Source organism: Ischnura elegans, chromosome 8, assembly GCF_921293095.1.
Source record: "Ischnura elegans chromosome 8, ioIscEleg1.1, whole genome shotgun sequence".
NCBI lineage: Eukaryota > Metazoa > Arthropoda > Insecta > Odonata > Coenagrionidae > Ischnura > Ischnura elegans.
In genome coordinates this window covers 70,244,460-70,271,778 of record NC_060253.1, presented here as the reverse complement: position 1 = coordinate 70,271,778, position 27,319 = coordinate 70,244,460, and the positions used below count along the sequence as shown (strand labels likewise).

Genomic DNA, 27,319 nt, shown 5'->3' with positions numbered 1-27,319 from the left:
CGTACAGTTACACTTGTTATTCCAAACCGCGGTAAAAGTTGCCGTTGAAGCAGAAGCTAGCTTCAACCTCGATTTTTAATTTAGATCTACTCATTAATGATCGTAACGAAATAAGTATTTTTTTAACTTTTGCTACTCAACAGTGGCGAAGCCAAAGTGTATTATGAAAATCCCGAAATAATGTCAGCATAAGACTTATTTAATACAAACATAAAATTAATCCTAAATTTTATATTCCCGACTATGCATGTGAGCATGAAATTTAGCTTTCATTGCCATTCACCGCGTTGCGGTTTTAAATGGTCGGAGGGTTGTAAGTCAGGCTACCGAGAGACTTGCAAGCAACCAGATCGCGTATGCGTGAACACCAATTTGCTGCCGCACTTAGATCTGGATAAAACTCAGTGCGCCGAGACTCAAGTGTCCAGAACCCTTCCGACTCTAGGCTGGAACTATAGTGACGCTGATCCAAAACTTAGGAAATTGAATCTCTTATTATTAAGATACACTGTTGTAGAAGTTTTAATAACCGACCCAGGTTTCGGCAATACACTATGTCATTTTCAAAGGTGAGGAGACATAGTGTATTGTAGAAACCTGGGTCGATTATTAAAACTTCTGTGGAACATACAACAATGTATCTTTATTATGTTTCCTGTCACCAAGTTCCACCATGTATCGCCATCCAGCCTTAAGTTGATGAATCTCTTATGGTGAACTTGACAAAGAGTAATGTACACATATTTTTAATCATACGATTTATTACTTCTCCTCAAGTATATGAATTTTTTTAGAACTAGAAAATCTTGGATTAAGGGGCAGATCAAGGGGGTCAACCCCTATCCTCCGTAATTTCTGAAAAAATTGTTATAATTGAGATGCCTCTTCAACACTAGGCTTTACATCACCAGATCAACAAACAACGTTTAAAGATACTTGAGAAAGCCATCTGAAAGCGACTAGTCCAAACAGTCGCATTGTCACTGACAGGTATTGCATAGCACCAAGACTTGAGTAGTCCCCCTCAACCCCAAAGCAACGGTCTTAATCTGCCCCTTCCTATATTACTTTGGCTTTGCCTGCTAAATGGTTTAAGAACTCGATTTTGATATTTCAGTTTTTTTCAGAAATATTTATGTTGACAGCGGATAGTCAAGCCGAGTTTATATGTTATGGAATCACGAATTGGCTAACGTATTAACTTTAATTCGTATACATTGAACAATATCGTGCTGTCGTGGTGGAAACAAGGCTCTGATCTGAAGGTATTATTCACGCTAAACTTATTTCTGTTTTTATCAGTTCGATAGCAATCAAGTCACTTGAGAAATATCACGCTGGTAGTATAGAGACCAGATCGTCTTTTGTCCAACTTCAGGTTGAATATTTCGTCTTGTTCGTCCTCTTCGGGTTCGATCCTCGGTTGGGATGGTGGGTCAATGGTGTGTCTGGGTGATACGTACAGGGGGCCGAAGTTCTCAAGCCAGTAACCGGATGAGCACCTCCAGCCCACCATCGCTGAAAAAGATGAAGGGACATTCATATATTCATTTGATCAATTGTTCTCGTGCAGCATTTCTGCCAATATAAAGTAAAACTGTTAATTGTAAAAATGGATTTAAGAAAGAAGTTAAAAATATAAACAACAGCAAAACAATGGAGACGAGTTTACAAAAAATACATTAAAAAATTCAAGGACAAAATCGATGGGGTAGAAGGAGGAGCTTAACTTTTTACAGATATATGACCCATAGCAAGGTTGATGAAAGAGTGAGATGAGAGCAAGAAAGGATCGACATTATCTAGTAGAGACATTCGAAGTGAGGAGAGGCGGTAGTTCAGGGAACGTTTGATAACAAATAGGCAAAAGGAGAAAAGAATTGGAATGGCTAAAACCTCATTCCCAACTGTTGGCGGCTGGGCGGTAGAGAGCTAGTAGCCAATCAGAGGCGCTATCCCCTCCACCTTACTGTTTCCCTTCATCCCGTTCCCTCCATGTGGCCCACCAGCGTTGCCTATCCCTGGAAATAAATTAATTCGAGGCGCAACGAACGGCGATAACCAACATCAATTTGGCAACAGTGTGAGCAGAAGGGCGACGCTAACGGTACGGAAGTTAGAGAGAGACTGAAGACTCATCCACTTTTTCGCGTGCCACTCTTCTGGACGGGGGGGGGGGGGGGGGTGACCGGACTTCCCCCCGAATTATAAAACACACTTATTTTTTTCGTAAAAGAAGAAATATTGAAAAATCAAGAATTTACAAAATATTTCCTTAACAAATAGTGTTTTTTCGATTTTGAAAAGTCTTGAAATTAGTTTGATACACTCTACTTAGTATCCTGTTTTTTTGTATTTCATCCCCTGGTTTTCGACGAAATTCCACTGTGTAAGAGTGATACTAGCGCTTTCAAGGTCATCCTCCATCAGTTGGGAGAAAGACGAAGAATTGACATACGAATCATATCAGGGATCGGCAACCTCCAAACCACTTTAATTCGTTGGAACAATGTTACTTGGCCCACTCAACGAAAAGCTATCAATCAAGCTATCTTAGCTCTTCAGCTGAGGAAAGTGCTCATGGAGATAACGTATGACTTAATGGTATTGTATTAGCCTCCATGGCTGTGGAGTTAGTCCTCGCATATCATTCCGAAGGTCACGCCTGAATAGGGTGCCTCTATCCAGGGCATTTATGTATGTGAACTTCAATTGTTAGTTGTTGAAAACTCCGATGTTAAGATCTTACTGCGTTGTTTCCCGGGGTAGTATAAATATTAATATTGAAAATAATATTTATTATTTATACTTTACGGCAATAAGGGGGTAACAGGTTTATATAAGCCAGTGTTTTGAGGTATAATTAGTATAGATTTTGTCAAGAGGGGTCCTAGATAAACTTAACTCACATGGTTAGGTCAACTGCAAACCGCAGATAATTTATATCACTTTTGATGTTCCACTTTTGATTGTAAGTGGCTTAGCATCGTTAAATCAGTCCCTTTCAACACTTTCTAGAACCTTATTCAATGGAAATTGTGACAGGCCATCTCATTATACGTGATCCGGTATTGTCTAGTGGTTAGGGAGGCCCGGGTTCGATTCCCGGTACCGGAATTTTTTTTTGCCGGCCTCGGTAGCGTTGGGGGTAGAACCTACTACTCCAGGTGTCGCGGGATCGAATCCCACCAGGGTAGATTTTCTCCCAACCGAAGCATGGATGCATGTGCTTTTCCATCAACTTAACTGTAATAAAGGACTGCATAGTCATAAGTTCTATTGATAAAAAGAACAGTATTATTATCTCAAAACGGTCATTAATGGTTCACGAATTTCTCCTCTGAATCCCAAAATACCTATTTTGTGTCGTTTTAGGTGAGTCTTTTATTTTGACCAGTTGTGGGCGTAATCAAAAGTCTTGCATAATTTGTTATAGTGATGATCTATGAAGTATATATGGAAAGAGCTCAGCCCAGACCATACCCAACCATTTCGTTTTATTCCCTCTGTAGTTGTTTTGGACTGATCTTGTCTCCTCATCTAATGATTGGAAGAGGTTTGATAAAAAGTGCAGCCATGGAATTTTTCTGATAGCATCATTTGCAAGGAAATTGTATTATCCAGCTTATTTCCGCACTTTTCCAAATACTTGATTTTTCTGGCATACAGTTTTTGTTCCTCTAGAGATTTTTTGGCGAGCTGGAGGTTATGTTCACCGATTTGGTTCTAGTGGAGCTGCTCATGTGAATCGTGAGAGTTCTTGTGTACTTAAAATTTAAAGATTGGTAAGTGCATCATTAAAATATCAATTTAACTCTTTATGCAGAAATACAGCGTGAAAACCAGGGATGGCAAGTGAAACGAAACGAAAGTCAAAACCTGTAAAATTTCAATAGTTTCGCTCACGGGATGAAACGAAACGGATTTAAACCCAATGAGCTAAACTCAGGGTCGAAACGAAATCGGAGTCAAAACTACTTCGGGACGAAACTAAACTAAAACTCTGGGACGGAACGAAACGCAGATAATGTTTCGCACCGGAGGGACTACGTGGTTCACCTTCGAACAGGTTAGTTTCAACTCTGACACCGAGAACGAAGTATCACAGCACTCATATTTTTACTATCCCAGGAGAACGGTTAACGCAAACTGGCCATTCGATTTTTAAGCTTGATGTTTTAACCTCTCTACATTCTGTCATTATAAATGGGTCTAAACTATTCCATCTTATTCAACTCCACTCAACTTTTGGCAGCGAAACTTAACTATGAGCAGCGGAGTTACGATTAATTTAGTTCCGTTCTCGGGAGTAAATTTTCGCCCCGAGACGAAACTTAACTCCTTAGTGATTTAAATTTCGTGCATAAACGAAACTAAACCTTGGCCTCGTATTTTTGTTTCCCTCCGGGTCGAAACGAAACATATTCGTTTCTTTTCACTTGCCATGAAAACATGGATCCTTTTACTTGTTTTTGACCCTCATTGTTCACCAAATAGCAATTATGATCGTCCTTGTGCCTTAAGGCATTAGAAAACTTCCGTATGCGTCTCACCTGAAGTTGTGGTGGGGATAGGAGGTGATGGCTGGGCTTCCATTGGTACCTTCGCCCTGAACTCTTTCATCTTGTTCAATCTATGTTTGGGACGCGGTAACTTTGCAATTGCATCGTCTCTTTCCTGTAAAAAAAAGGGTAATAATTTTTTATTTGAAGGCTCTCTCATCAAAAAGGGCGTTAGTCCAGAAATTTTCTTCGAGATTATCCGATCTCCTTCACATTTAGTCCATTAGGTGGCGTCGGGGTAATATCCCCGTCTGCCAACCTAAACTTCGCGGTTTCGAGGCCCTGGATGGATTTACCATCATCCACGGCAAGGATACATGTGTTTTTAAAACAAGTACTTTTAAAAGGGGAATAGCTAATCCTAAATTCGCTTGTAATAAAGACAATAGTATTATTATGAGAATTTCAGTACCCTAATATTGCTCTTACGCACAAATCAACCAGGAATGAACTGTATTGCTGATTCCCATGTATGCACCAGGTCTGCAAAACATAAGTCTCTGGAATAAAACCATGGTACATTTTCATTTAAAAATTGAGATATTTGATTATTAGAAGACTTGATAAATAGTGCTTCATTAGATTGCACAATTAGTTGCTTTTGCAAAGAGAGAACCTAAGTATGACGTATTTTTGTGCTATTTTTTCAGTTCTTGCATTATTTAAATGCCTAGTGTTTTGGCTAAACGTAATAAACATTCTTAATTATATTAGATACTCGTCATCAACTCATTAATTCTTTAATTCTGCATATCGATGGCTAACTTCTGATAGCACGTACCTCAAATTTGGCCGATCCGAGTTAATACTGTTAATAACAAATAAAATTCAAGCAAAAAATAACTTTTTGTTTTCAAATGTATACTTCTTTTTAAGTTTTATGTGTTTTTGGTTCTTAATTTCAATTAAAATTATATGCTATCAAAAAAATAAATCGTTTTTTTTGCTCTCCTGCGCTAGTTGTTCTTTTTGAAATACTTAGGTGTTGTTAGAGCATAGCCATCGATAAGTTAATCAGTGGTGATAATTTTTAAGTTTTAAAAGCTAGTTTTTGACGCTTTTATTTTTAAATCCGACTCGATGAGCCATTGGAGAGTCATCACTCATCATGCCTCATAGCACGGGTTGAATACTCGGGAACAGCGAAGCTGCTTGCGCGTTAGGTAAGAGGTGCCATTGTCACAGGTCACCGGGTCTCATTGGGATTTGGAAAAATGAATTGGTTTTCTAACGTAAAAATAGTTCATGTCCTTTTTATTAAATATACGCAAGGTGGTAAAGCTGATTACGATTGTAGTTAACCTAATCGCGAGTTAACTCTCGAAAAGGTAAACAAAATTTGTAATTCAGATAAATAGTGATCGCAAATATGAAAATACGAGAGAAATATGGATTTTTTTATTTTGAAAATTTGAGGGCTGTATCAAAGCGTTGGTCTCGCCAAGGAAAAAGATTTATCAGCTTGTTAGTAGTTAAATGTGGTTTTCATACCTTCATAATATCCAAAATAAAACCCCACTTCTTCTGCCATTCTTTCTGAGCCTTCTCTTCCTTCAGAATCGTCTCTAACCTGTCGGAACAAATGCGAAAGTATTTATCACAATTTTGCAATTTTCTTTTTATTATGTATGCTAGTTGTAAATAAGATCATGCAAAATAATCCAAATCATAGACTCCCTATTTAGATTTAGAAAGAAAGCTATGTCGCGATTTATAAAATACACCTTTCTATTATGTTCGCGTAGATTTTCAACCTGAATTTTTAACATTTTGGAAGAAAATTTTTCGGTTATATTAAGTGCTTGATTTTGAATTTTAAATTTAAATATTTTATACAGTCATACCAAGTTCGATCCAAATCTGCTCCTGTGGTTCTTCGCAAGCTGACTTTCCGTGGTTGCTGGGCTGCTGGTTGTTCTTGTGTCGGCGCGGCTGCTGCCATGGCCTTGTTATAGAAATTTTCGAGCTCCTGGAAGAAAAATCGGTCATAGTTAGTGGGTCGTCCATTAAGTACGTGAGGTGATTTTGGCGATATTTGCACTCCCCTCCTTTCCCCATTAGAGAGATATCGTAAGATTCGGCTCCATCTAATCTCACGTGAGATTGTTCAAAATGCATATTTTCAGTGTAAATACATGTTAATATATATATGTTAACCCAGCGTTTACTGCCAGCCCATTTCTGGCGAGATGTATGAAGTCTGCCAAGGATATTTTCCGGAATTTGCAACAGTTCAGATTTTAAATGTTTTCAGCTACCTACTTAATTTCATTTAATGCGTCTAAATTTTTTCCAATTTTTAAGATATATATTCATATCTTATAACCATAGATAGATTATGGGGGATTACCTGAATTAAAGCCGTTGAAAAGACCACGTGAGAGTCTTCAAAATGCATATTTTCAGTGTAAATACATGTTAATATATGTATGTTAACCCTTTTACTGTCAGCCCATTTCTGGTGGGATGTATGAAGACTGCCGAGGATATTTTCCGGAATTTGTAACATTTCAGATTTAAAATTTTTCAGCTACTTAATTTTATTTAATGCGTCTAAATTTTTTCCAGTTTCTAAGATATATTTATACCTTATAACTATTGATAGATTGCGGGGGATTACCTGAATTACAGCCGTTGAAAAGGCCACAATCACGAAAAGAGAGTGAAATCAGTCGGGCCGATAAATCGGCCCTTGGCAGTTTTCGCTCAACCAGCGAAGGCCGATATATCGGCCCGTATATACTTCATCGCGTTGGATCTATAAAAAAATTTGTTTAATTATTTTTATTTAAGATTAATTAAGTGATACTAAAGATAACTAAGATAGCAATCTTACTGTTTCTTGCGGGATGATACTTGCCGGCTTGACCCCCTTACCCCAAAGGCCTCACTTATTTGATGAATGACCCCTTACGATTATTTTATACCTACAGTATGCTTTATTTTCTGCAAAAATTCGTCAAAATATTCGCGTGTTATCCATGGTTACAAACGCGCCGGTTTTCGCTGCGATGTATCAAGTATGCGTTCACCGCATGGATGATAGAAATATGTTAGAAAATATTGAGGTGTTATTTTTAAATTTGAATATCAGTTGAAAAGTCCTTTGTACACTCAAGAAATTGTATTGTAACATACGGTGTCATAAACGAGTGATAAGTCATGTAAAAAATACCAGTCGATCGGGTGTGTTACTTCCTCTTAATGAACTTGCGACCGTGCTTTGCAAATTGAGCTTGGCCTTGAGTCAACGCGTGGCTGTGCCATTAGCGATTTTATTTTCCCCTTTTCTATATGCATCTTCCGTCTCAACGTCGCAGCTGAAAAGTCTCATCCCCTACCCACTCGGTGTATTAGCGATGACGCATCTGCAGCCATTGACCGGCCAATACTTGGCTGGAACCTCACGAGACGGCAACGAACTGAGAGGCGGAGGAATAAGTTTCTCTACCTCCAATGTGTTCAGGAATATCACCCCCTCTTACGCATGCACGTCTTAAAAACATCTCCAGGGGTTGAAAGCTTGAAGGTTGAAGTACTACGCGTGGCTTGATCCTCATTATGCACTGTCTTAAAACTTGAATCTCCCCCTTCCTTTTATGTTCTATTAATAAAATCAATTTCTCCTACGTGGAAAATGGCGACTAGACCGGTTTTATAGAGCGGTGACTCGACTTTTTCTGTCGTAAAAGACTTATGACATACTATACGCCGCACTCAGCCCCGAAGTGGCGAGCGTTGCTCTGCTATATGACCATACTTGTCAAGTAATTGAAATAAATCTAATATTAATTTGACACTGGCTAAAATTTTTTACTTCTCATAGTAGTGATGATCTTCGGTTGAATTGGGCAGGTTGGAATGATGGTTGTTTGCTTCTAGCGACTCGTATTGGAAATTAGCGTCTTAAATATCTCCTCTCTATACTTATTTCCATTATCCTTCGCGGTATTATTCCATTCAATAGAGTAAAATTTCAGCGTTTGCATCTTCATATTTATATTAAATTGTCTGCTTTTAAAATATCGTGAGCAAAACTACAAGTGGTAGTTTTGCTCACGATAGGAGGTTTTGTAGCAAAGAGGGTAATATTTTGCTCGGTAATATATCCAACCTTTGTCGCAATTTTAAGCATATATTTCGTGTTTAGCTAAAAATTATCTAAGGTTCATTATTAACATAATGAAAAGTAAATAAAATTATGTAATTCCTCGTTAATATTTAATGTAGTACCTAGGTTTTGATGTATCGTGTCATCGACAGTAACAATATAAGATAAAATGGAACTGAATATGAATAAAATTGAATCCTGTCTGTCCTGTGACCATGAACTTAGCTAAATTATACAGGTAACTTTTAAGCTCCTCATAATTTTCATTTTTCTAATTCGGCACTCGTTTAACCACCTTAAGATTTCCAATTGCTAACTATTAATTATTTCCACTCCTATGTACGTGATCCAACTGCACAGTCAACGAGGTCGCCGGCCCTGAAGGTAATAGGCTTAAATCTTGGCCGTTATTCCTAATTGACTTATAATTGATGTATTACTTTCATTAGGAAGATAACGTGGGCGGTATGTTTCCCCGCTTGATGAAGATTTAAGATAATGATTCTTTACTGGCTTTAGCCCATATTAACCTTGAGGATAGGTAGCATCATGAATGTGCAAGACACCACATTTTATATGATGTGGCCGATTATTGTTTTTTAATGTTTTCAAAAGACTTCTTTCCTACTTTTCATTTGACGTGCATACTAATCACATGATAATATCTCCATTTGAGCTTAATAATTGTTCTGTTAGTACCGTTTTTCTAACGCTTAATTAATATGATAATATTTATTATAACTAAAATACCGGATTACACCTAAATTAATCTTTCCAACATGAGTAACTTTAGTTACCGAAGTAGTAGAACCTGTAGAAAAGATAGTCGAAAGACTTTTTTCCTACTTTTCATTTGAACTGTATACTAATCACACGATCTATCCATTCGATCTTAATAATTCTTCCATTAATACCATGATTCGAACGCTTGATAATGATAATGTTTATTGTGACTCAAATACAGGATTGAACATAAATTAATCTTTGCAACAGCATTAACTTAAGTTAGCTAAGACAGAGGACCTATATAAATGTTGCTATAAATACAGATAAGGACACATTTAAGTATTTTAATCCTACAAAGCTCGTCCAATCCGAAAATGTTGGCCTCGTAAGCATGAAAAGGTTATCGACCTCTGGCTGAGGCTAATATGCTCAGCTTATCCTGCATACGTCGCATATCTCTAGGCGATGCTGTAATGAGAACATCGTCGCGGCCTTTAGTCCCCTAGACCGAGACGCGGAGAACGTCCGAGTTCTGTCCACCGCACAGGACCAAGCCTAATTTCCTTCCTCCTCCAAACTTATCGCAGAGGTACGATCGCAGTGGTATTACTTACACTTCCTTCCTCACCGTCTTCTCGGAAACCATAGCCTCTCTCCCTTACTTTTCCCATTATTCCCTGAACAGCCATCGCCACACATCCGATGGAGGCGCGTAGATGCGTTGCGTTCGGAATTAATTAGGCTTCCATTATCCGCTCTATGCTATGGAGAAGTGGGGCAACTGATGCGGAATGAGGCTCCAAAAACCTTCCGTCGCCGGAATGTCCCAACTATTTTACATACTTAACGTGGAAAACCTCTTGTTCTAGAAGCTTACGCTTTCCCCCCTAGTACTCGATTGGTCGAGGCGAAAATCTCGAGCTAGAAGTAGTATGCGCTATAGGTATAGATACACGACGTGATGCCTACACCCGAGCATCATACACCTCTTTCTTTTGTTATGTTTGTACTCAGATGATGTGGTTCGGGTAAATACCCTGCAAGTGCTATTTATTTAATTGGATATTTACCCTCATAACACCCAATATATATCGCTGCATGTGGTATCACTTCACATTTTTCCTTCGGGAAGCCGAATCCGATGATCCCTATGTAAAATCAATGTCTTTGCTCAGTTCTTATTTCCATAAGGCAATATTTTAGCTATTTTCAGTGCTTTTATTTGTAATAATATCGTTTGGGTGAATACCGAGCAAGTGCTGTATATTTTATTGGATATTTACTGTCACACCGCCCAATATTTTTCGCTGCATGAGGCATCGCTTCACATTTTGCCTTTTGGAAGCCGAAATCCGGGTAGATGAAATATGTTTTTACAAAATTATTCATTAATTACTTTCTCAACGATCCTTATGTGAAATCAATGTCTCTGCCCAATGCTAGCTTCAATAAAGCAATATTTTCCCGAATTTTAGTGCCAACGGATATGGTTCAACGAGTTAATTGGATATTTTTATGAGTTTACTGTTTTCCCTCATCCTCCATAAATCCAAATTGACTTTTGCGCATATACTGACTAGTAAAATACAAGATATATTTTTAAGGATCTAATTTAGTTCGCAAACTATACGATAATATTTCCCAATGAAATGTCATACCTCTGGAGTGGGAATCGAATCACGCACCTCAAGTGTCTCGGGTTACTACTCTGCCCACTTCGCTATCCAGTTTTATTTATTCCCAATACAATTTACTGAGATTCGTGGTGCTATATTAGGGCCTCGTGGTCCATCCAAGAAGGCAACTCAAGGTAGAAATGGCTTTCAAGAAGGCACAACCTGCTTCTTCTCAATAAGTATTCAAAATAAGGGTATTTGTGTTTTCACGAGTTCTTGAACTGAGAAGAATTCTTTTTAAGGTTGGAGTGAGTCAATTATATGGTAAGTAACTGAATTGTTGAAATAGAAAGTTAAAAATGGACTATTCCTACTTTTTCAAATAAAAATGTATTTCATGAAAGACATCTGCACCTCTTAAAAATCCTACTAATGCAGCCTTAGTTGCTTTACCTATCGACACTACTGTCGGGTTGAAGTCCGTTTCGAGTAATAATTATCTTTTAAGTCATAGAAAGCCGGTAAATGATGAGTTTTGGGTGTATCTAGGATATGAGCCAGCGAATTACCTGGGTATTTTACCCAGCTACTCAATTTTCACAATCTCACGTAGAAAATCTGTTGTTCATCCGCTATCTGATTTGAAAAATCCACTACCTCGGCTGGCGCAAAAATTTCTATATAGAAAAGCCATGCGTAATATCCATTCTATCTTTATCCTCGGACGTTCCATCCTCCGTAACCCATTCTTCGCTTCGTACTATACCTCGCCCTTTGAAGCTGCCCTCGCAAATGGTGTAGTTGTGTTCTCGCTACGTGTACCTCCATTATTCCAGTTTTTGTTCTCTCACCTCATTTACTATGCAATCTGATAGTTGGTCCATGATCCAGGATGTATGGAAATTTACACCTTCGCTGGGCGTTGTTGTCACTAAAGCTTTTGTCTCTCAGTTAGGACAACGATTTTTTTAACATTCTTGAAAACCAGCGAAACAGAAGAATGTCGTTCAAAGCTGGAATGGTCTTACTGCTTTATCGTAAAACTCACTACTTCTTACGACTAAACTTAACTTTTCCTATTTTGACTTATTAAGAACCAGACCAATGAATGATTTAATCCTAAATCACAGCTCAAACCTTGCATCAATCATGAAATAGATTTTAGAGGACTTACGATGGTTTTTATGTAACAGGAATGGAAAAAACTAACTTTCTTGATGGCGGTTAATTTGAAGAATAAATAACCACGATGTAATTCCTCAATTTGATTTTGTTCTTGAAAATTAGTCCCATGTTAGCAGCGGCTCCTATCCAGTGGCCCAAAAACCATAATCCACGGCATTGAAATCCTCGAAGTTTAATGCAGTATATTTTTTATTAGATATCTTTCCATTTCTTGTAAGTATTTTAAAAATTCTCTATTTTCCTCCGCTTATCAGTGTCAATCGCCATTGCTCTAAGCATTCAATTATCCATAGCCGTTGTCTTTTCAATCTGAAATCGATCTACCTGCGGGAGTCGATTCAACGTCATAAAATCGGTTTAACGTGAACCTTCAAAAAAAGTTAGTGATACCGATGCACAGTATCAAGAGGACGGATCACTCTTTCTAGACCTATCATAAAGCGTGGCTAATTACATGGCCAATCTATCCATAGAATTAATAACTTTGTACGCAGGCACGCGCACGGGTTCAAAGTTATAGAAAATCAGGGATAAAATTTGCAATGAAAAAATCACCTGCTCACGTGGCTGCGTACAAGTTACAAGTTCTAATCAGTGCTTTGGAAAACATCCGTCGCGGAATAGCGCCAAAAAGAGGGTTCATTCTCCGACGGTGGCTCAGCAAGCACGACCTCCGTCTCCTGAGCCACAGTGTGGACTTTGATCAGCACCTCGTTCGGTTAGACCGGCAAATGGACTCGAATCGGGGCTTAGCTAAATGATATTTTCATGACGAATTCCGTCCTTGGTGTATATAATTTGTTCAAGACTTTATCATATCTTTGACATATTAATGGCATATATGCTAGACATTGTAAAGCTTTCACTGTGTATCAAATTGAAAATTTTTTCTTTGGAAAACTTTTTATTGTTTTTGAAATTGCCCACCTGTGTATGTTCTCACAAATGAGATTTTTGTACTTGAGAGACTGGCAAATGCTAAAAAAGATCCACTCAGCTACCCTGAGAATTTAAAGAAAATCTCTGAGACGGAGATGTCCAAGAAGGGCTCTTGCGTCCAGAGTGTTATGCTTCTCCTAATCTTGCGTGTGGACACCGAATGCGCGAGAATTTCTTGGTTGGAGGGTTGAGACATTAACCCTCTATCAGGCGCAATATTGGAATTGCTGAGTTAAGGCGCAATGTGCCTCATAAGCACAGATGTTAAAAAGCTTTATTAATTCTTAGCATGGCTCAGTGGCCACTCTCAAAGTTTTAAGCACCATTTTAGTGTAGTTGAACGCTTACATGATGTCTATTGTGCTAAGCATCTTATTTAAATGCTTTTATTTTTCTTTATTGTGCCTCTATTTTGCTTAAGTATGCTGAATAATCCGCCGCTGATCTGTCGGGAAAAATGTGAAAAGCGAAAGGCTGCATATAGAGGATGTCAAAACAAACGGGTTACCAACATAAGGCCCGGCACAGAATCCCCGACGACAAAACTCCCGCCGGCATAAGGCCCGGTGACTAAATCCCCTGAGGACATAAGGCTCTGCGACAACATTCCCTGAGGACATAAGGCCCAGCGACGAAATCTCCTGAGGTCCCGGTCGTTTTGTCGCCGCGGGTACTTGGTCTTGGGCGTTTTGCGCGGGCCTTTGACATAAGGCCCGGCGCAGAATACCCGGCGACAAAACCCCCGCCGACATAAGGCCCGGCGACGAAATCCCCTGAGGACATAATGCTCTACGACAAAATCCCCTGAGGACATAAGGCCCAGCGACAAAATCTCCTTAGGTCCCGGTCGTTCTGTAGCCGCGGAGATTTTGTCTCGGGCGTTTTGTCGCGGGCCTTTTGTCGACGGGGATTTTGGGAGCGGGCCTTCTGACTGCAACAAACTGCTACTATAAGCGCCAAGGGTCTTTGCCGCCTAGCGAATGAATGAGTGAATAAAATACTCGCGCTGTGCCTGTCAGATACATTGCGCCCGACGGAAGGTTAAGGGTGAGGGTGAGTGGAGGTGAGAATATTCGGGTATGGGGGAGTAGGCGTGTCTTTTCTTATTTAGGAGTGTGACGCGATCGGAAGATGCACATTGTTGCTTTCACCTCCCATCCTTTCTTCCTCCATTGCGCTCTTGACTGGGTACACGTAGGAGGCTGTTTTGGGGTTTGTTCCTCCCTTGAATTACAATGAAGGGGGCGGCGGAGTGCATCCTTTTCGACTTCACTCGCCAGGCAATGTTGGAATAATGTTGAAGCGTCTTTTGGTTTACCACCGAGCCACTGCACTGACCACTTTGCTAGGCAGTTTTCTTTATTCCCCTTGCAATTTTCCGACGTTAACTTTTCAGTGCTAAATTTCAGTGTACAGTTCTTTTTGGCAGTTCGATTCTTTTTGACCCATCTCTACTAAATATCCATTTAAATATACCGGACTTAGTGGGTATTTACCAAAACCAAATCATCTGCGACGCAAATTGAAAAAGGATAATTAGAAAAGGGCTGCCTGATGCTAGGATGTCTGCATCACATCGTGTAACCTCGTGAATTCACTTGTGTGCTTGCTTGGCTTGTAATCTGGATTTCATTGTCAGCTGTAAATTTAACGAGAAACAAAGTAATCTATCCATTCTACCGTCAGCGATACAGAATACAAGTGATGCCGGGAAAGGCAATTTGATATCGCAAGCATCTGAAACCCTATTCTTCCAGAAATCCAACACTGATTCATTTCATGCTTCCAATGAATGTACTTTATCCCTATGAATGAGAATACACCACAATTCGGAGAAAATACCTGTTTTTGCTGTATTTACCTAATTTTTCAATATTATACTACATGAAATAGCAGAAATGTAAAATGATCTTTGAATTATCACAAAATTAGGTTTATGAAATTTTATTATTTATTTATTTAATCAATAACTAGAATGAAATGCTATAAGTTAAAAATTAAATTTTTAGTGCCAAATGTGCCCAGACGTATCTTTAGATACCTAAGTCAAAACTTTACTGATTAGATTTGTGATGAGATTGATAGAAAAATGAATGCCTTTAAAAATATAATATTCCTCATACATTTTAAATAAAACAGGGAAAAACTGGATTCATATAAATCAATGCTTAATAAGAAAATTTAACTCTCACATGATCATACCATGGCGATTTCTGAGTAGCTTGTGACCAGACATCTGTAAGTAAGCATAACAATTCCAAAAAAAGGCTAAAATTATCTAAATAACTTGCAGACCATTTGAAGAATTTCTCCTGTCATAAAACATAAAGAAATTGCATAAACAACAAACTAAAGAGTAATTAGGAATTTTTAAAGTATGTAGTATCTATAGATACGTCTGGGCTTTAATGGGATAGCTATTTTATATCCATTATATATTTTGTTATTAAATTATTTGTAATGGAATTAACTTTTAGCTGTGTTAATCTATATTTTACCGTGCGTATAGTTACGTAAGAGTGAAATTAAAGTCTTGTGAAAAGTAGTATGTGTGGCATTGCGCTGTACGGCGCGGAAACGTGAACACTGATAAACGAGGGCGAGAAAAGACTGGAGGTGTTGGAGATATCGGTATGGGGTAGAACCAAGAGGTTGAAATGGGTGTATGGGAAAACGAGAATTAGGAAGTATTTTCTAGATATGGTGGGTGAGGAAAGAAAAGATTTTGAGGTGATTCGGAGGTATGAAGGATTTCGATGTAAAGAGAACATATTTAGCGCTGAGAAGAGTGGGAGAAAAGAGAATTCTTCTAAAAACCTGAAGGAGAAGACGGGGCATCATAATTGGCCGCATTATGACACATGGTGACCTGGTGTACACAATCGTTTGAAGGACAGGTGGAAGAGAAGAATAACAAGGAACGGCCCCGAATGAGTTAAATTGGACAGGTTATAAAGGATGTAAAAGAGAATCAATGCATCACTTTGAAAAGGCTAGCGGATAGGAGGGAGAAATGGAGAACTGCGTCAAACAAATCTTAGTATTGTTGACTTCTAACGATGGTGAGAACATATTCGGGAGATAATACTGAAAACATTATAAGGGGAAGATGCTACGTAAGATGGGAAATAAAAGAAAGATGATAGGGTTTACGGAAAGAATGAAAGGGTGCCTTTTGAGTGTATTCTCACTGTTTGCCATTTTTCACCATTAATGTATTTCTTTTCTCGTCTCCTCATCTTGGAGGGTGTGTGTAGATTATCTGACATTCCTTGATGAGGTATTTTTCAAAATATTACCTAGGTTGGGAAATTCACAGTACGAAAGACACAATAAAAAAGACACTCGCACAAGTTTAAATTTTCGGTAGCTCTACCACATTTCTCAGAGTTAGGAACAAGAGTATCTTGAATCATGTGTGTCTCTTTTTTATTGTGCCATTTGTCCAGTGTCTTTCCTAACTTGAGTAATATTTGTAGTATGTATAGAATATATCTATATATTCAAATGTCGTGTTTCTTGGGGAAATTACATATAAAATAGGCTTTCAAACTCTCAGGAGAGCCTGACTATTTTCCAGATGAAATCACCACGAGAACACAACATTTGACTAGTATTAATTTCTTGCCTAAGCCAAAATTTTGTCGTAAGGAGAAGATAGCTTTTGTATTTTCTGCCCTTTTCGCAACACTCCTTTAAATAAGAGAGCAGTCGGTGGTTTTACGGCCGGTACATATATCACGGAGGCTGTGGAAAGTATGAAGTTATATTTCTTTTGATCAGTGGAAAATAATGACGAGAGTTGGAATCTCCCAGCTTCCTTTGCGGAGAACCCTTGTCCTCGCCACACAAAGTGAAAGTCATCGATGTGGAGAAGGAAGAATCGACTGGATAGGAGACGAGACGATGCGTGGGCAAATACTTTGAGCGCCGCGGTAGGTTGAATAATGTGAAAAACGGGCACAAAGAGCTCTGCCGCTTCCCTTTTTCGTGGGACCGAAGGAGTGACTCACCTTCTCCTCAGGTGTTTTCGCACGCGTGGGAGATTGGGAAAGAAAATCCATCGGAAGGAGAAACCTGAGAGTAAGTATATAGGATGCTGAAGATGGTGCGTTGTTACAGAATCAGAAGTCAGCAATGATATCTCAATAGTGTATTAGTGCGGAAAAATTTATCTAATGATAAATAGATAACACCAGGTAGGCAAAAGATATGGTGATAGGTAAATAGACAAAACATATAGACAAAAAACGGAAAATAGTGAGATTATACTCAAAATGGTTTTTGCTCTCTTTCATTCTTTCCATAAAAACTGTTTTCTTCTTTTTAGAGAGAGATAATCGTCTGCAGAGTGTGTAGATTTTCTTAAAGTACTAATACGTAACGAGAAAGTGCTAAGAAGAGTGGGAGAAAAGAGAAGCCTCCTAAAAACATTAAGCAGAAGAAGGGACAACTTAGTTGGCCACATTTTGAGGCACGATGGTTTGATGAAGACAATCGTTGAAGGACAAGTGGAAGGGAAAAAAGGCAAGGGACGGCCCCGAATGAGTTATATAGGACAAGTTATAAAGGATGTAAAAGAGAAGAAATATGTAGATATGAAAAGATTAGCGGATAGGAGAGAGAAATGGAGAGCTGCGTCAAACCAATCTTAGGATTGTTGACTAATGATGATGACTAATATGTTGCATTCCGGTTAATTGTGACACATCGCGAAATGTGACTACGTAGGTTTCCGCGGTGTCTAGGTTCCAAAATCTCCACTCTTTCGGTGCTACCGCGTCGGTTGTCATCAAGAAACAACCGAATCGATAGCGCCGAAAAAATTGAGATTTTGGAACATCGCTAAAGGCATTTTTACCCATTTATTCGAAGAATTTAGTAAATTTACAGACGTGGACATTGAAATTTATCAAAGAAGACTATTTGAGTAACAGACTGCATTTTTTCCGTTCAGAACCAGTTAGGCAAAATTTTTGATGATGAACTAAAATGATAAAAATTTATCTAATATAATGAAGTTAGTTTCAAAATTAAATACCTCTCTCAGCCACGACGCATTTGAACACTTGTTTACAACTTAAAAAGCAGTAAGAGAGATAACGAAAGAGTATACGAGCCTAGGATTAGTTCACTCGAGAGGGAGATGTACAAGGGTATATTGAAAAGTAAGATCTCCAACGACGCCATTTCTGAACGCGTGACGCTTGGCAAATTATGACTCTGGCTATGCAAGGGAATGGAAAGATTTTTTATTTTTTTTTCTTCTTTCATTAATTATTGGTGAAATACCACAGATACCCGGCGATTGTCTTCATTGTATTGGTAGTATGGTATTTGGAGGAGGCGACCGACAGCTGAGGTCATTTGCGCCATGAGGGAGGGGTAGGTACGGAAGGGTGGAGAGAAACCCGGTGTCGGCATCAATCTGTTCTTAACGAAAGGCACCAAGGGGACCACGGCTTAACGTCCCATCCGACGGACGGAGTGTTGAGCTTGAAATGTCCTCCACACAACATTCAAGCAGGGATCGGGCAGTCCCTGAAAATTCTCTGCCGCTGCCGGGATTTGAACCCGGGCCCATCGCGTTGGATGCCAACACTCTAGCCACCATACCAACCCCATCCCTTCATTGTATTATCATATGCAATTATGTTTGAGTATTTCATTACAAAATTTCAAACAAATAGCAGCTCTACCAAATTACGCTTCACAAACAAACTCACAAAATAGTTCTTCGATCCCACAGTAAAATCTACTACTAGTCGGCCTGCGGCTATCCTTGAACCTTGCGCTGGTCAAGTGCTGTGAGAAAGGTACTTGAGCATTTACTTACGCAAACGAATCCCGACGTGACCTTTGGTGCAAGGATTAAGTTAAGCGTGTTCAGGATTGCGTTTCCAAGGTTATGGAAAGGTTATGGTTAAGGAAACATATTTTTTACTTATTTTTGGTAATTATTTATTGCCTATTGTTATCATCATTTCTACAGAAACCGAATCTTAGTTTCGAGTAATTCTTCATACCACTCTCCAGTCAGCTAACCTGTTCATATTGACCCAAATAGTTTTCTCATTTACATTCTTTTTGTTTTACTTGCCCTAGGTAACTCATTCGGGGCATTACTTTCCCATACATTTTCCGACTATTGTATTCATTACATTGTCATGGGCAATAATGTGTGAATATTTCATCACAAATTTAAAAAAAATAACAGCTCTACAAAATTGCGCTTTTCATACAATAACACAAAAAATCATCCTTCCCACGGCAAAGTCTACAGCTGGCTGTGGAAGACAGTCCGCCTGCGAGTATCCTTGAACTTTGTGCTGGATCAAGTGCCGTGAGAAAGGGACAAGACCATTTCCTTTCTCGCGAACGAACCCCGACGTGACCTTTGGTGCGAGCCCTTGTCGGTATCTTCCCCATTTGACATTCCACCGTCTGCATTTGGCGGCATGCATTAGTATCTGCAAGAGCAGCTCACTCCCTTTCTCACTGTGTGTGTTTGTGACTATTATAGTGCCTCCCTCTCCTTCCTTGAGCATACGCGAGGTGACGGCGAGGGCCAACTTATCCTCCCCGAGGGGTCGCCGGCGTCTGTTGCTGACCTAATAAGGCGCACCCTGCTCTGGCGGACGTTGTCGTTGGCGAGTCAACGGACGGTCTGCGGATTCATGACAGACTGAACTATCCCGGAGTATTTCGCCGGGACTCCGAAGGGTATTCCCGACAAGTTGGATATTTTTAGGACCGTATTCGCGGACTGGGATTGTGCTGACTCTAGCAATCGCATTCGTTAAAAAATGTATGTTACACTAGCAAAACGCTTCGGACTTCGTCGCACCTCGAAACCTTTTTTCTTTAGTATATTTGCTGGCCTAGGTGGCGGCGGGATAAAGTCCTCGCCAAACAAGAGGTCGCGGGTTCGAGTCCCGCATGGGTAGTTTTCCCCTATCCAGGGCATGGTTGTTCTTGTACGTTTGATTGTTAAAATTTATAGAATACCCCGATCTAAAATGGCCAATATGAGCTGTATGCGGTGGTTTAGGAATAAAAAAAATAAAAAATAAAGAAATATTTGCGAAAAATGCTTATTAAATAGAAGTAGTTAATATCAACATTCATCATGCAGAGGATTGGTGATGGAAATGGTGTACAATTTCTCATTTACTCATTCTATAGCATAATCGAAATCTCATTTATTGGCATTATCATTATTTTTCGAAATATGCTGATTTGATTGTGAACTTTTGAAGAAAAAGAATTTTCAGTTAAAGGCTTGATTTACTGGCAATTCCGAAGCGCATAAGTGAATTTATTTCATGGGATATAATGTTCATTTACTCACCCATCCGAGTTTTTAAAATCTTAACTATCTTTTATGAGTTTTGAAAAGTAAAAATTAAAGTACTGCACCGAACCTAATTTTTTGGCTTATGTGCGCTGAGTTTCGTAGTGATAGGTGAGGTGGTATCGATTTTTATAGATATCGGCATCCATTTTAGTATGAAAGATACAAAAGATAGCGTCCTCGTGACTGTCCCTTTAACCTTAGACTTCTGTACCTTTCGCGTCAGCCTTTCATTTGTCATGTGTAACACGGTTGAAGGCCCATGAGAAGGCAAAGGTAATGATGATATCAAGGGAGGTAGGACTTCATTAGTTTTGAAGTCGCAGCGGAAGATTCCCATGGAAACTGACACTTGTTTTCAGCACCTTAGATCAGTAAGCATAGATAGTCCCTCATCAAAGAGTTGGTTTGGTGTCGGCCTCCATTCAAATGATTGTTCGTTATTGTTTCGCTGGTCTCCAGCAATTGAATGTACCAAAAAGACCTCGAGTTTTCCGGGTTCGAGCCGAAAGATTACTTTCATGACGAATTCTATCACTGGTGTAAATAACTTTGCATCCGTGCTCCTGACATGAATTTATTTCGAATAAGTCCGTCATTGAATAGCGGCAAAGTTGGCTTTTCTCTTCCGACAAGTACAATCTGTACCACTTTTGGCTGAGGCGTAGGCACCTATTTCGAAAAACTTAGACTGCAGTTTGGCTTGGAAGAAGACAGCTTGGTGATGTAACTGATAGTAAACCTGACTGGTACTTTGGAAATAAGTGTGTCGATCCCCAGGCTTAGTCAAATGATTCATGGTGAATACCTTCGCTGCATACTTCTCTTTTTTCCCGCTGTATAGCGGATTAATAAAGGGTATAGGCATTCAAAATGTGGTGCTGCAGAAGAATGATGAGTATCAAATGGATCGACCTAGTAAGCAATGAGGAAGTGCTAAGAACAGTAGGAGAGAAGAAAAGCCTCGTGAAAACCTTAACAAGAAGACAGAACAACCCTATTTCATATGGGCCCATATCTTGACATTTGATGGCCCTATGAAGACAATCGTTGATGGACAAGTGGATGGCAAGAACGGATAAGGAAGATCTCGAATTGAATGTATGGGACAGGTAAAGAAAGATATGTAAGAGGAAATACGTAAGTGCGAAAAGACTATCTGATTGGAGAATTGAGTGGAGGGCTGCATCAAACTAATCTTAGGATTGCTAACCTGTAATGATGATGATACTTCTATTAAGAAAGTCTAGTGGAGAAGATTAGAAGCCAAGGGGTACAAGTGATTTATTTTTATAAACAGCGAGTGAGGTACAGCAAATGATAGAAGAAATATAATAATACATGGTGGCCATGGGGTGAGTCTCTGTTCTGTGCTGACATCGTAAGGAAAACAAATTCTCCACTAAATATCTGGTTTATCTCGTTTGTTTTCTTTACCTTATTTCTCTACCTAACTCTGATTAGCAAAAAATATATCTTGTACCCCTTGGCTTCTAACTTCCTCGATGTATGTGTTGATGAGTCACTGATTATAAGGCCTTTTTACGGCAAAAATAATCGCGTGCTACCTTAATACGCGCGCCGAGGGCTTTACGACTTGATGTCTCACGGCCAAGGACGGGTTGTGGCCTCTGTCCAACGCCACACAGTGTACGTTGCCCCCCACTTTAAGTATGCATCCCTCTGAACCACACGAGGGCCACCTACTTTCCTGACCCCCACACGATCGCCCTTTCCTTGCGTGGGAGAACAAGATTTTTCCCCCGCTCCATCGTACGCCATATATTGTGTTCTTGAATGTCTTGGAACTTTTAAAATCTTAGTTGGTGGTAAACTCGTAAACTATCTGGGTGGTGAAATGTGGCTGAGTCACCGACCTCATTAAAGTGTCTTGTCAACTCTTTCAAAACGCTACCAATTACAAATGCTACTCTTTTGGGCATAAATTGATAGTAATGTAAAAAAGGTCAATAATATTCTCATCCTGAGCGGTATTTTAGGTCATAAAAAAGCTATGTATCGGAGTAGCTTTGAAAGTTATCATACGTCTTTTTCGAAGTACCTTCATTTCTCTAAGAGCGAAATTACTGGTCGATGATATTCTGGTAGTCAATAATGCGTTTTTTTTCAAAATTAACCGTCTTTGTGGTTATGAATATATTCACCCCTCATAGCTCTTGCGCTTAGCTGTGGGCCTTGGCTTCATCTGCAACGTAGTTCCATTTTGTGATTCTCGCTTTCACCCTCGATCTCGTGACTTCAATTTCCTTCAAATCTTCTTTTGCATCCTGAATTTATATCATTCCCATCTACTCCGCGGTGTACATCTCTTCCTGACCCCTTACATCTGCAGTTATAATTTCGGTAGAGTGACCAGTTGAATCAGATTCACATCGCGATTGTTTTTTAGCTGTATCCTGATCACTAATAATTCTATGAATTCTTACATTTTGATTGCTACATAAGATCATGTAAGTTGCTCAATTGAGGAAAAAAATTATACATAATAGATTTCAAAAACCTTGAAATTACCCTTACGTTAAAGGTATGTGAAGAATCAGTAGAAGGCACTCGCAAATGCTGAATAAAATAGAGGGATGATTTTTGGACGCATGCAACCATTATTAATAACCAAACTGCGTCGTAGAGACCATCCGAATGTTTACAGACACGGCGGACTCCGCCGCAGAAAAATACCCCCGGACTTGCCGCCTTCGAATTTTTACTGTCGACATATTGCACATGTCTTCTTGAACGGCGCTTTCACAAAAAAACCAATTCAATTCTAATGCCAGAATCAGCTACTTAGGAACATTTTTCTTAGATCAAGAAGTTATCATGGCCTGAGAGTTGATTTACTCCTTCAACATGGCTCGTGGACTTGCAACAATGTTTTAGTGGTCTCCCATAGCCTCACCTTACCCATTTTACAAGCCCGTAGAAAGTGGAGAGGCATGTATCCGAAAGGTTAATGTATCATAGCGATTATAAAAACTTCAATTTCACTTGACCTTATGGGTTTTCTTTATTCTTTACATCTCAATATGAATTCTGGCCCAACAATCCTGCATGCATGTAGCTGCTTTTATCCCTAACACCAGAGCAGCTACTAAACCAAACCACTAAAGAATCAAAAAGCAACTTTAAAAAACAACTAATGAACTGCAGAAAATGAAACATAATGATGACGTATATAAAAGCATATCGTCACATTAAATGCAAAACCTCGCTAATCAAAAGCATCAGAAATTATGGTATGAACAAAAAACTTTATTTTTCTCGTCATAAAGCATTTGAATAACTGTTTTATTTTTAAATTCATTAAACTCTATTTTAAATAGAATTTTCAGCTATACATATTGTACGAAATACGAGGTTTTCCTACGAATGGCATGGAAATCTAATTCTTATTAAATTTTTGATTGACGAGGTTTTACATTTAAGGTGAAGATATATAAAGGTGATGTGAGTCATTCAAGGAATATGCATCAAGGTAAGCAGCGGACGAGATGGGGAGACCTTTCCATTTTATGCAAATAGATCGTTGCAGGTGGAGGATCTTGAGATCTTGAAATATCGCGATTCCGTGAGCCAGATGCGCCGTCCGCTGTTCTTTTATTCAGCCGGGCAACATGTCCGCCGTCTCGCCGCTTTCTCACCTCGTTGTGCCCATCTCCATTCACGGGACGTCTCATCGTTTAGGAGTGTTCCGTGATACTCGGACTCAATTTGCTCAAACGCCGACACCGCTCTCACTTGAAGCCACGGTATCGGCATCACGGATGCCCAGTCTCGCTCTTCCTCACTCTCGACCGACCGACGGAAAACAAAAATTCGTTCCCTGAATGCGAAAACAGCCGAATTCCTACGGTGACTTTTGGCGGAGAGATGCAATTTTTTTATTTTTTTGATGTAATTTTTTTTTTGAGATTTTGTGTGCAAGAAAATCGCCAAGCAACGCAAAGCGACCTTGAAGCGTGCTCATCTTGGAGAAGAGTGTCGCTGCAGACCAACTGGGTTTCTCATTTAGTTACTTAATCATAGCCATCGGATGCTTAAATATTTCAGTTTATTACACAGTAAGAACTCCAAGAAAATCTCATTGCTTTACAGCTTGACCCCACAATTGACGTCTCATGACTATCGTACAAGTTGTAAATGCTCACATTGGAGAAGGGCGGCAGAAGGAAATGTGAGAAAATAGGTGTAGAGAATATAGGAGAAGAAAATTATGAGATCAGGGAAAGAAAATCCCCTGTGGACTACCATGCGTCAAAGAACAGCTCAGAAAAGAAACGTATTGAATGGGAAATTGGAGGGAAAAATCTCCTAAAGAATGGTAAGGGAAAGTGAGAGAAGGGTCAGTATAAATCCAGCTTTAGGCCTGTAGGACATGGGCCTCCTCTATGCGCACAAATATTGTGTACAGTATTCTCCACTCCTGCGACTTCATCGATTCCCGCTGGTCGACGTAAATAGTGACGCGGATACTTCTCAATACACGTCGCGGCGAATTTGATCGTTTATTGCTAAAAATGAAGCTTATGACTACGAATATGACAAAGGAGGATCATCAAGTTGGCCTCTAAATGTATTGTCAATCACTGTGCATTTAATTGGGTTTACAAAAGTCGCCACTCGCGTCGCTGACGGACAAATGTATCCGAGTTTAACAGGGAATTAAGGTATAATTAGTGGTAACCGAAATTTATGTACATGATGATGTGTTCTCTTAAATCGTCGCTGACGGACAAATTTATCCGAGTTTAACAGGGAAATAAGGTATAATTAGTGGTTACAGCCGAAATTTATATACATGATGATGTGATCTATTAAATGCATAAAAACTCAATGCTAATCCCGAAATTACAAACCTCATACAGCAAAATATTGGAAAAAAGTGGATCGCATTGGACTCATCAACGCGCCGCGGATATTTTTGGAATCCGAACAAAGAATTCTGCCGAAGTGGCACCAGAAATCTGCCTCCAATGGGATGGAATTGGCCTCTTCTATGCATTCCCCTTTCTCATGGCAACTATCTACGAGCGTATCCGCGGCGTAGCGTAACTCTTGCGGGCTAATACGTATATTGAAAAGTATCATAGCGACTGGAGCGCCACTATTCACGGTAACCGACGGGGATCAATGGAGTCACGGAAGTGGAGAGTAGTGGGGCTTCCTGTGGTCATATAAACTCTATATCTATGCAGCCGTCTTGGATCGAAGGATGCAAAAAAAACAATTGAGGGCCGGGGTTAGATACGTACTTTTCTGGATCAGGTGGCTTCCGTTTCTCTACGATGTATGGTCAAACGTGACAGCTCCTTGTACCTCTTGTTGCCACCCTCCCCCGCTGGAAACTTGTTAAAAGTGAATCTGATTCGTATCCTCCACCCCTGCTGTTCTTTGTTTGTGCACCCTTCGCGAAGGAGAGTCTGGCCCGTCGTGTCCCAGTGTTTATCCCGCTACAATTGACCATCGCCCTGGGGCGTCTGATACAGCAAAGCTTACGCTAGGAATCGTCGCCGCGTCGAATCAAAAGGCCTTTCCGGGAAACGATACCGCAGGGGGGAGCGCTGTGCCTGCCACCAACCAGGGCTGGTAGGGGCGGCGAGACGTAGCAACCGGGTAAACAATCCGTGGAGGAACCCCACCTCCTCCAACACGTGTCCCTATCTCTTGCGTGTCTGCTCTTCTTGTTGTCTCCGCGTGTTGTGCAATTTTAGGGAAATTTTGGGGAGTGTTGGTCCTTGAATACCTCTTATAAGCCTTAATCCATTACAACCCGTCTAAGTTACGTAAAAATGTAGAAAGTTTAAGCTCTATTCAGGAAAGATTTCAGCTACAAGATCTTTTGTGCTGTAAAGTTTAATGACGGAACTTGTAGCTCTCTCAATAATTATGTTTGAGCAGAAACTATTCACATTTTAACATGAGAAACCTTGAAATTTAATTTCTCTCAGGGCAGCTCTGGCTTAGAAAGGGTTAGGGCCATCTTACGCGTGGGACGTAATTGCATACGTTAATATTGAAAACATTTCACATCAATTACCATGAAAAAAATTCTCCTAGTCTGGGAATCGAACCATAGGCTATGGGCTTTCCGATCCTCTGCGTAATATACTACGATATTCAGGTTCCTGAATCCTCATGGCAATTGTACCGAGGCTCATGGTACTACATATTAGGTTCTCGCACATAAGGAATGGCAACGCAGGGGAGAAAGGACTTCAATGAAGCCAAAACAAAAGAGAGCCTCAAACCTGCGCTAAAGCCGCGCATAGCGATATGTCTAATATCTATATGGCCTGCCACGTGAACAGCAGTGAAATGTAATACATTAATTGCCATGAGAAAAAAAATTCTTCTGGAATGTTAATCGAACCACGGGCCTTTGGCTTTTGGGGCCATTGCGCGGACGACTACGCTACCCAGGTTTTTTAATTCCCATGGCAATTTTACCGATCTTCTCATTTTTTCAATTTTTCTCATGGAAATTAATGTGTATTTCACCACCATTACGCGTAAGGTTTGATAATAATCGTTAAATTTGCGATGGGAATTAAAGAACCTGGATAGCGTAGTGGTCTGATCAGTGGCCTGGATATCCAAACGTCCGTGTTTCGATTCCCAATCCTAGGAGAATTTTTCTTATGGCAATTAATTTAAATTTCACCGCCGTTCACACGACAGGTTTGAAACAAACTACTGATAACATTTGTTGAAATTGCGAGAATGCGAGCTCGGTATTAGAAGCTATTATTAGGGCAGGGGCTATTTCACCATCTCCATGCATGCATTCTAGCAATTTACCGCTTTGTAA

At 39.7% G+C, this 27,319-nt stretch overlaps 1 protein-coding gene across 1 annotated transcript; it reads right to left on the bottom strand.

The window, feature by feature from the left end:
• Window positions 1-904: 904 nt before the first annotated feature.
• Window positions 905-25,994, bottom strand: LOC124164315 (uncharacterized protein C20orf85 homolog). The gene is made up of 5 exons (XM_046541575.1): window positions 25,764-25,994; window positions 6,407-6,531; window positions 6,054-6,132; window positions 4,554-4,677; window positions 905-1,518 (listed from the first exon to the last, which is right to left on the bottom strand). Exons 2-5 carry the CDS (start codon window positions 6,502-6,504, stop codon window positions 1,319-1,321), a joined length of 501 nt encoding a protein of 166 aa, XP_046397531.1. The 5' UTR covers window positions 6,505-6,531; window positions 25,764-25,994; the 3' UTR covers window positions 905-1,318.
• Window positions 25,995-27,319: the final 1,325 nt, after the last annotated feature.

Coding starts and splice junctions, on each gene's coding strand:
- LOC124164315 (XM_046541575.1), bottom strand. CDS start 6,504: ATGGCAGCAGCCGCGCCGACACAAGAACAACCAGCAGCCCAGCAACCA. Junction 6,133..6,406: donor GCAGATTTGGATCGAACTTG/GTATGACTGTAT, acceptor TTGTTCCGACAG/GTTAGAGACGATTCTGAAGG. Junction 4,678..6,053: donor TTATTTTGGATATTATGAAG/GTATGAAAACCA, acceptor TTTTTTTTACAG/GAAAGAGACGATGCAATTGC.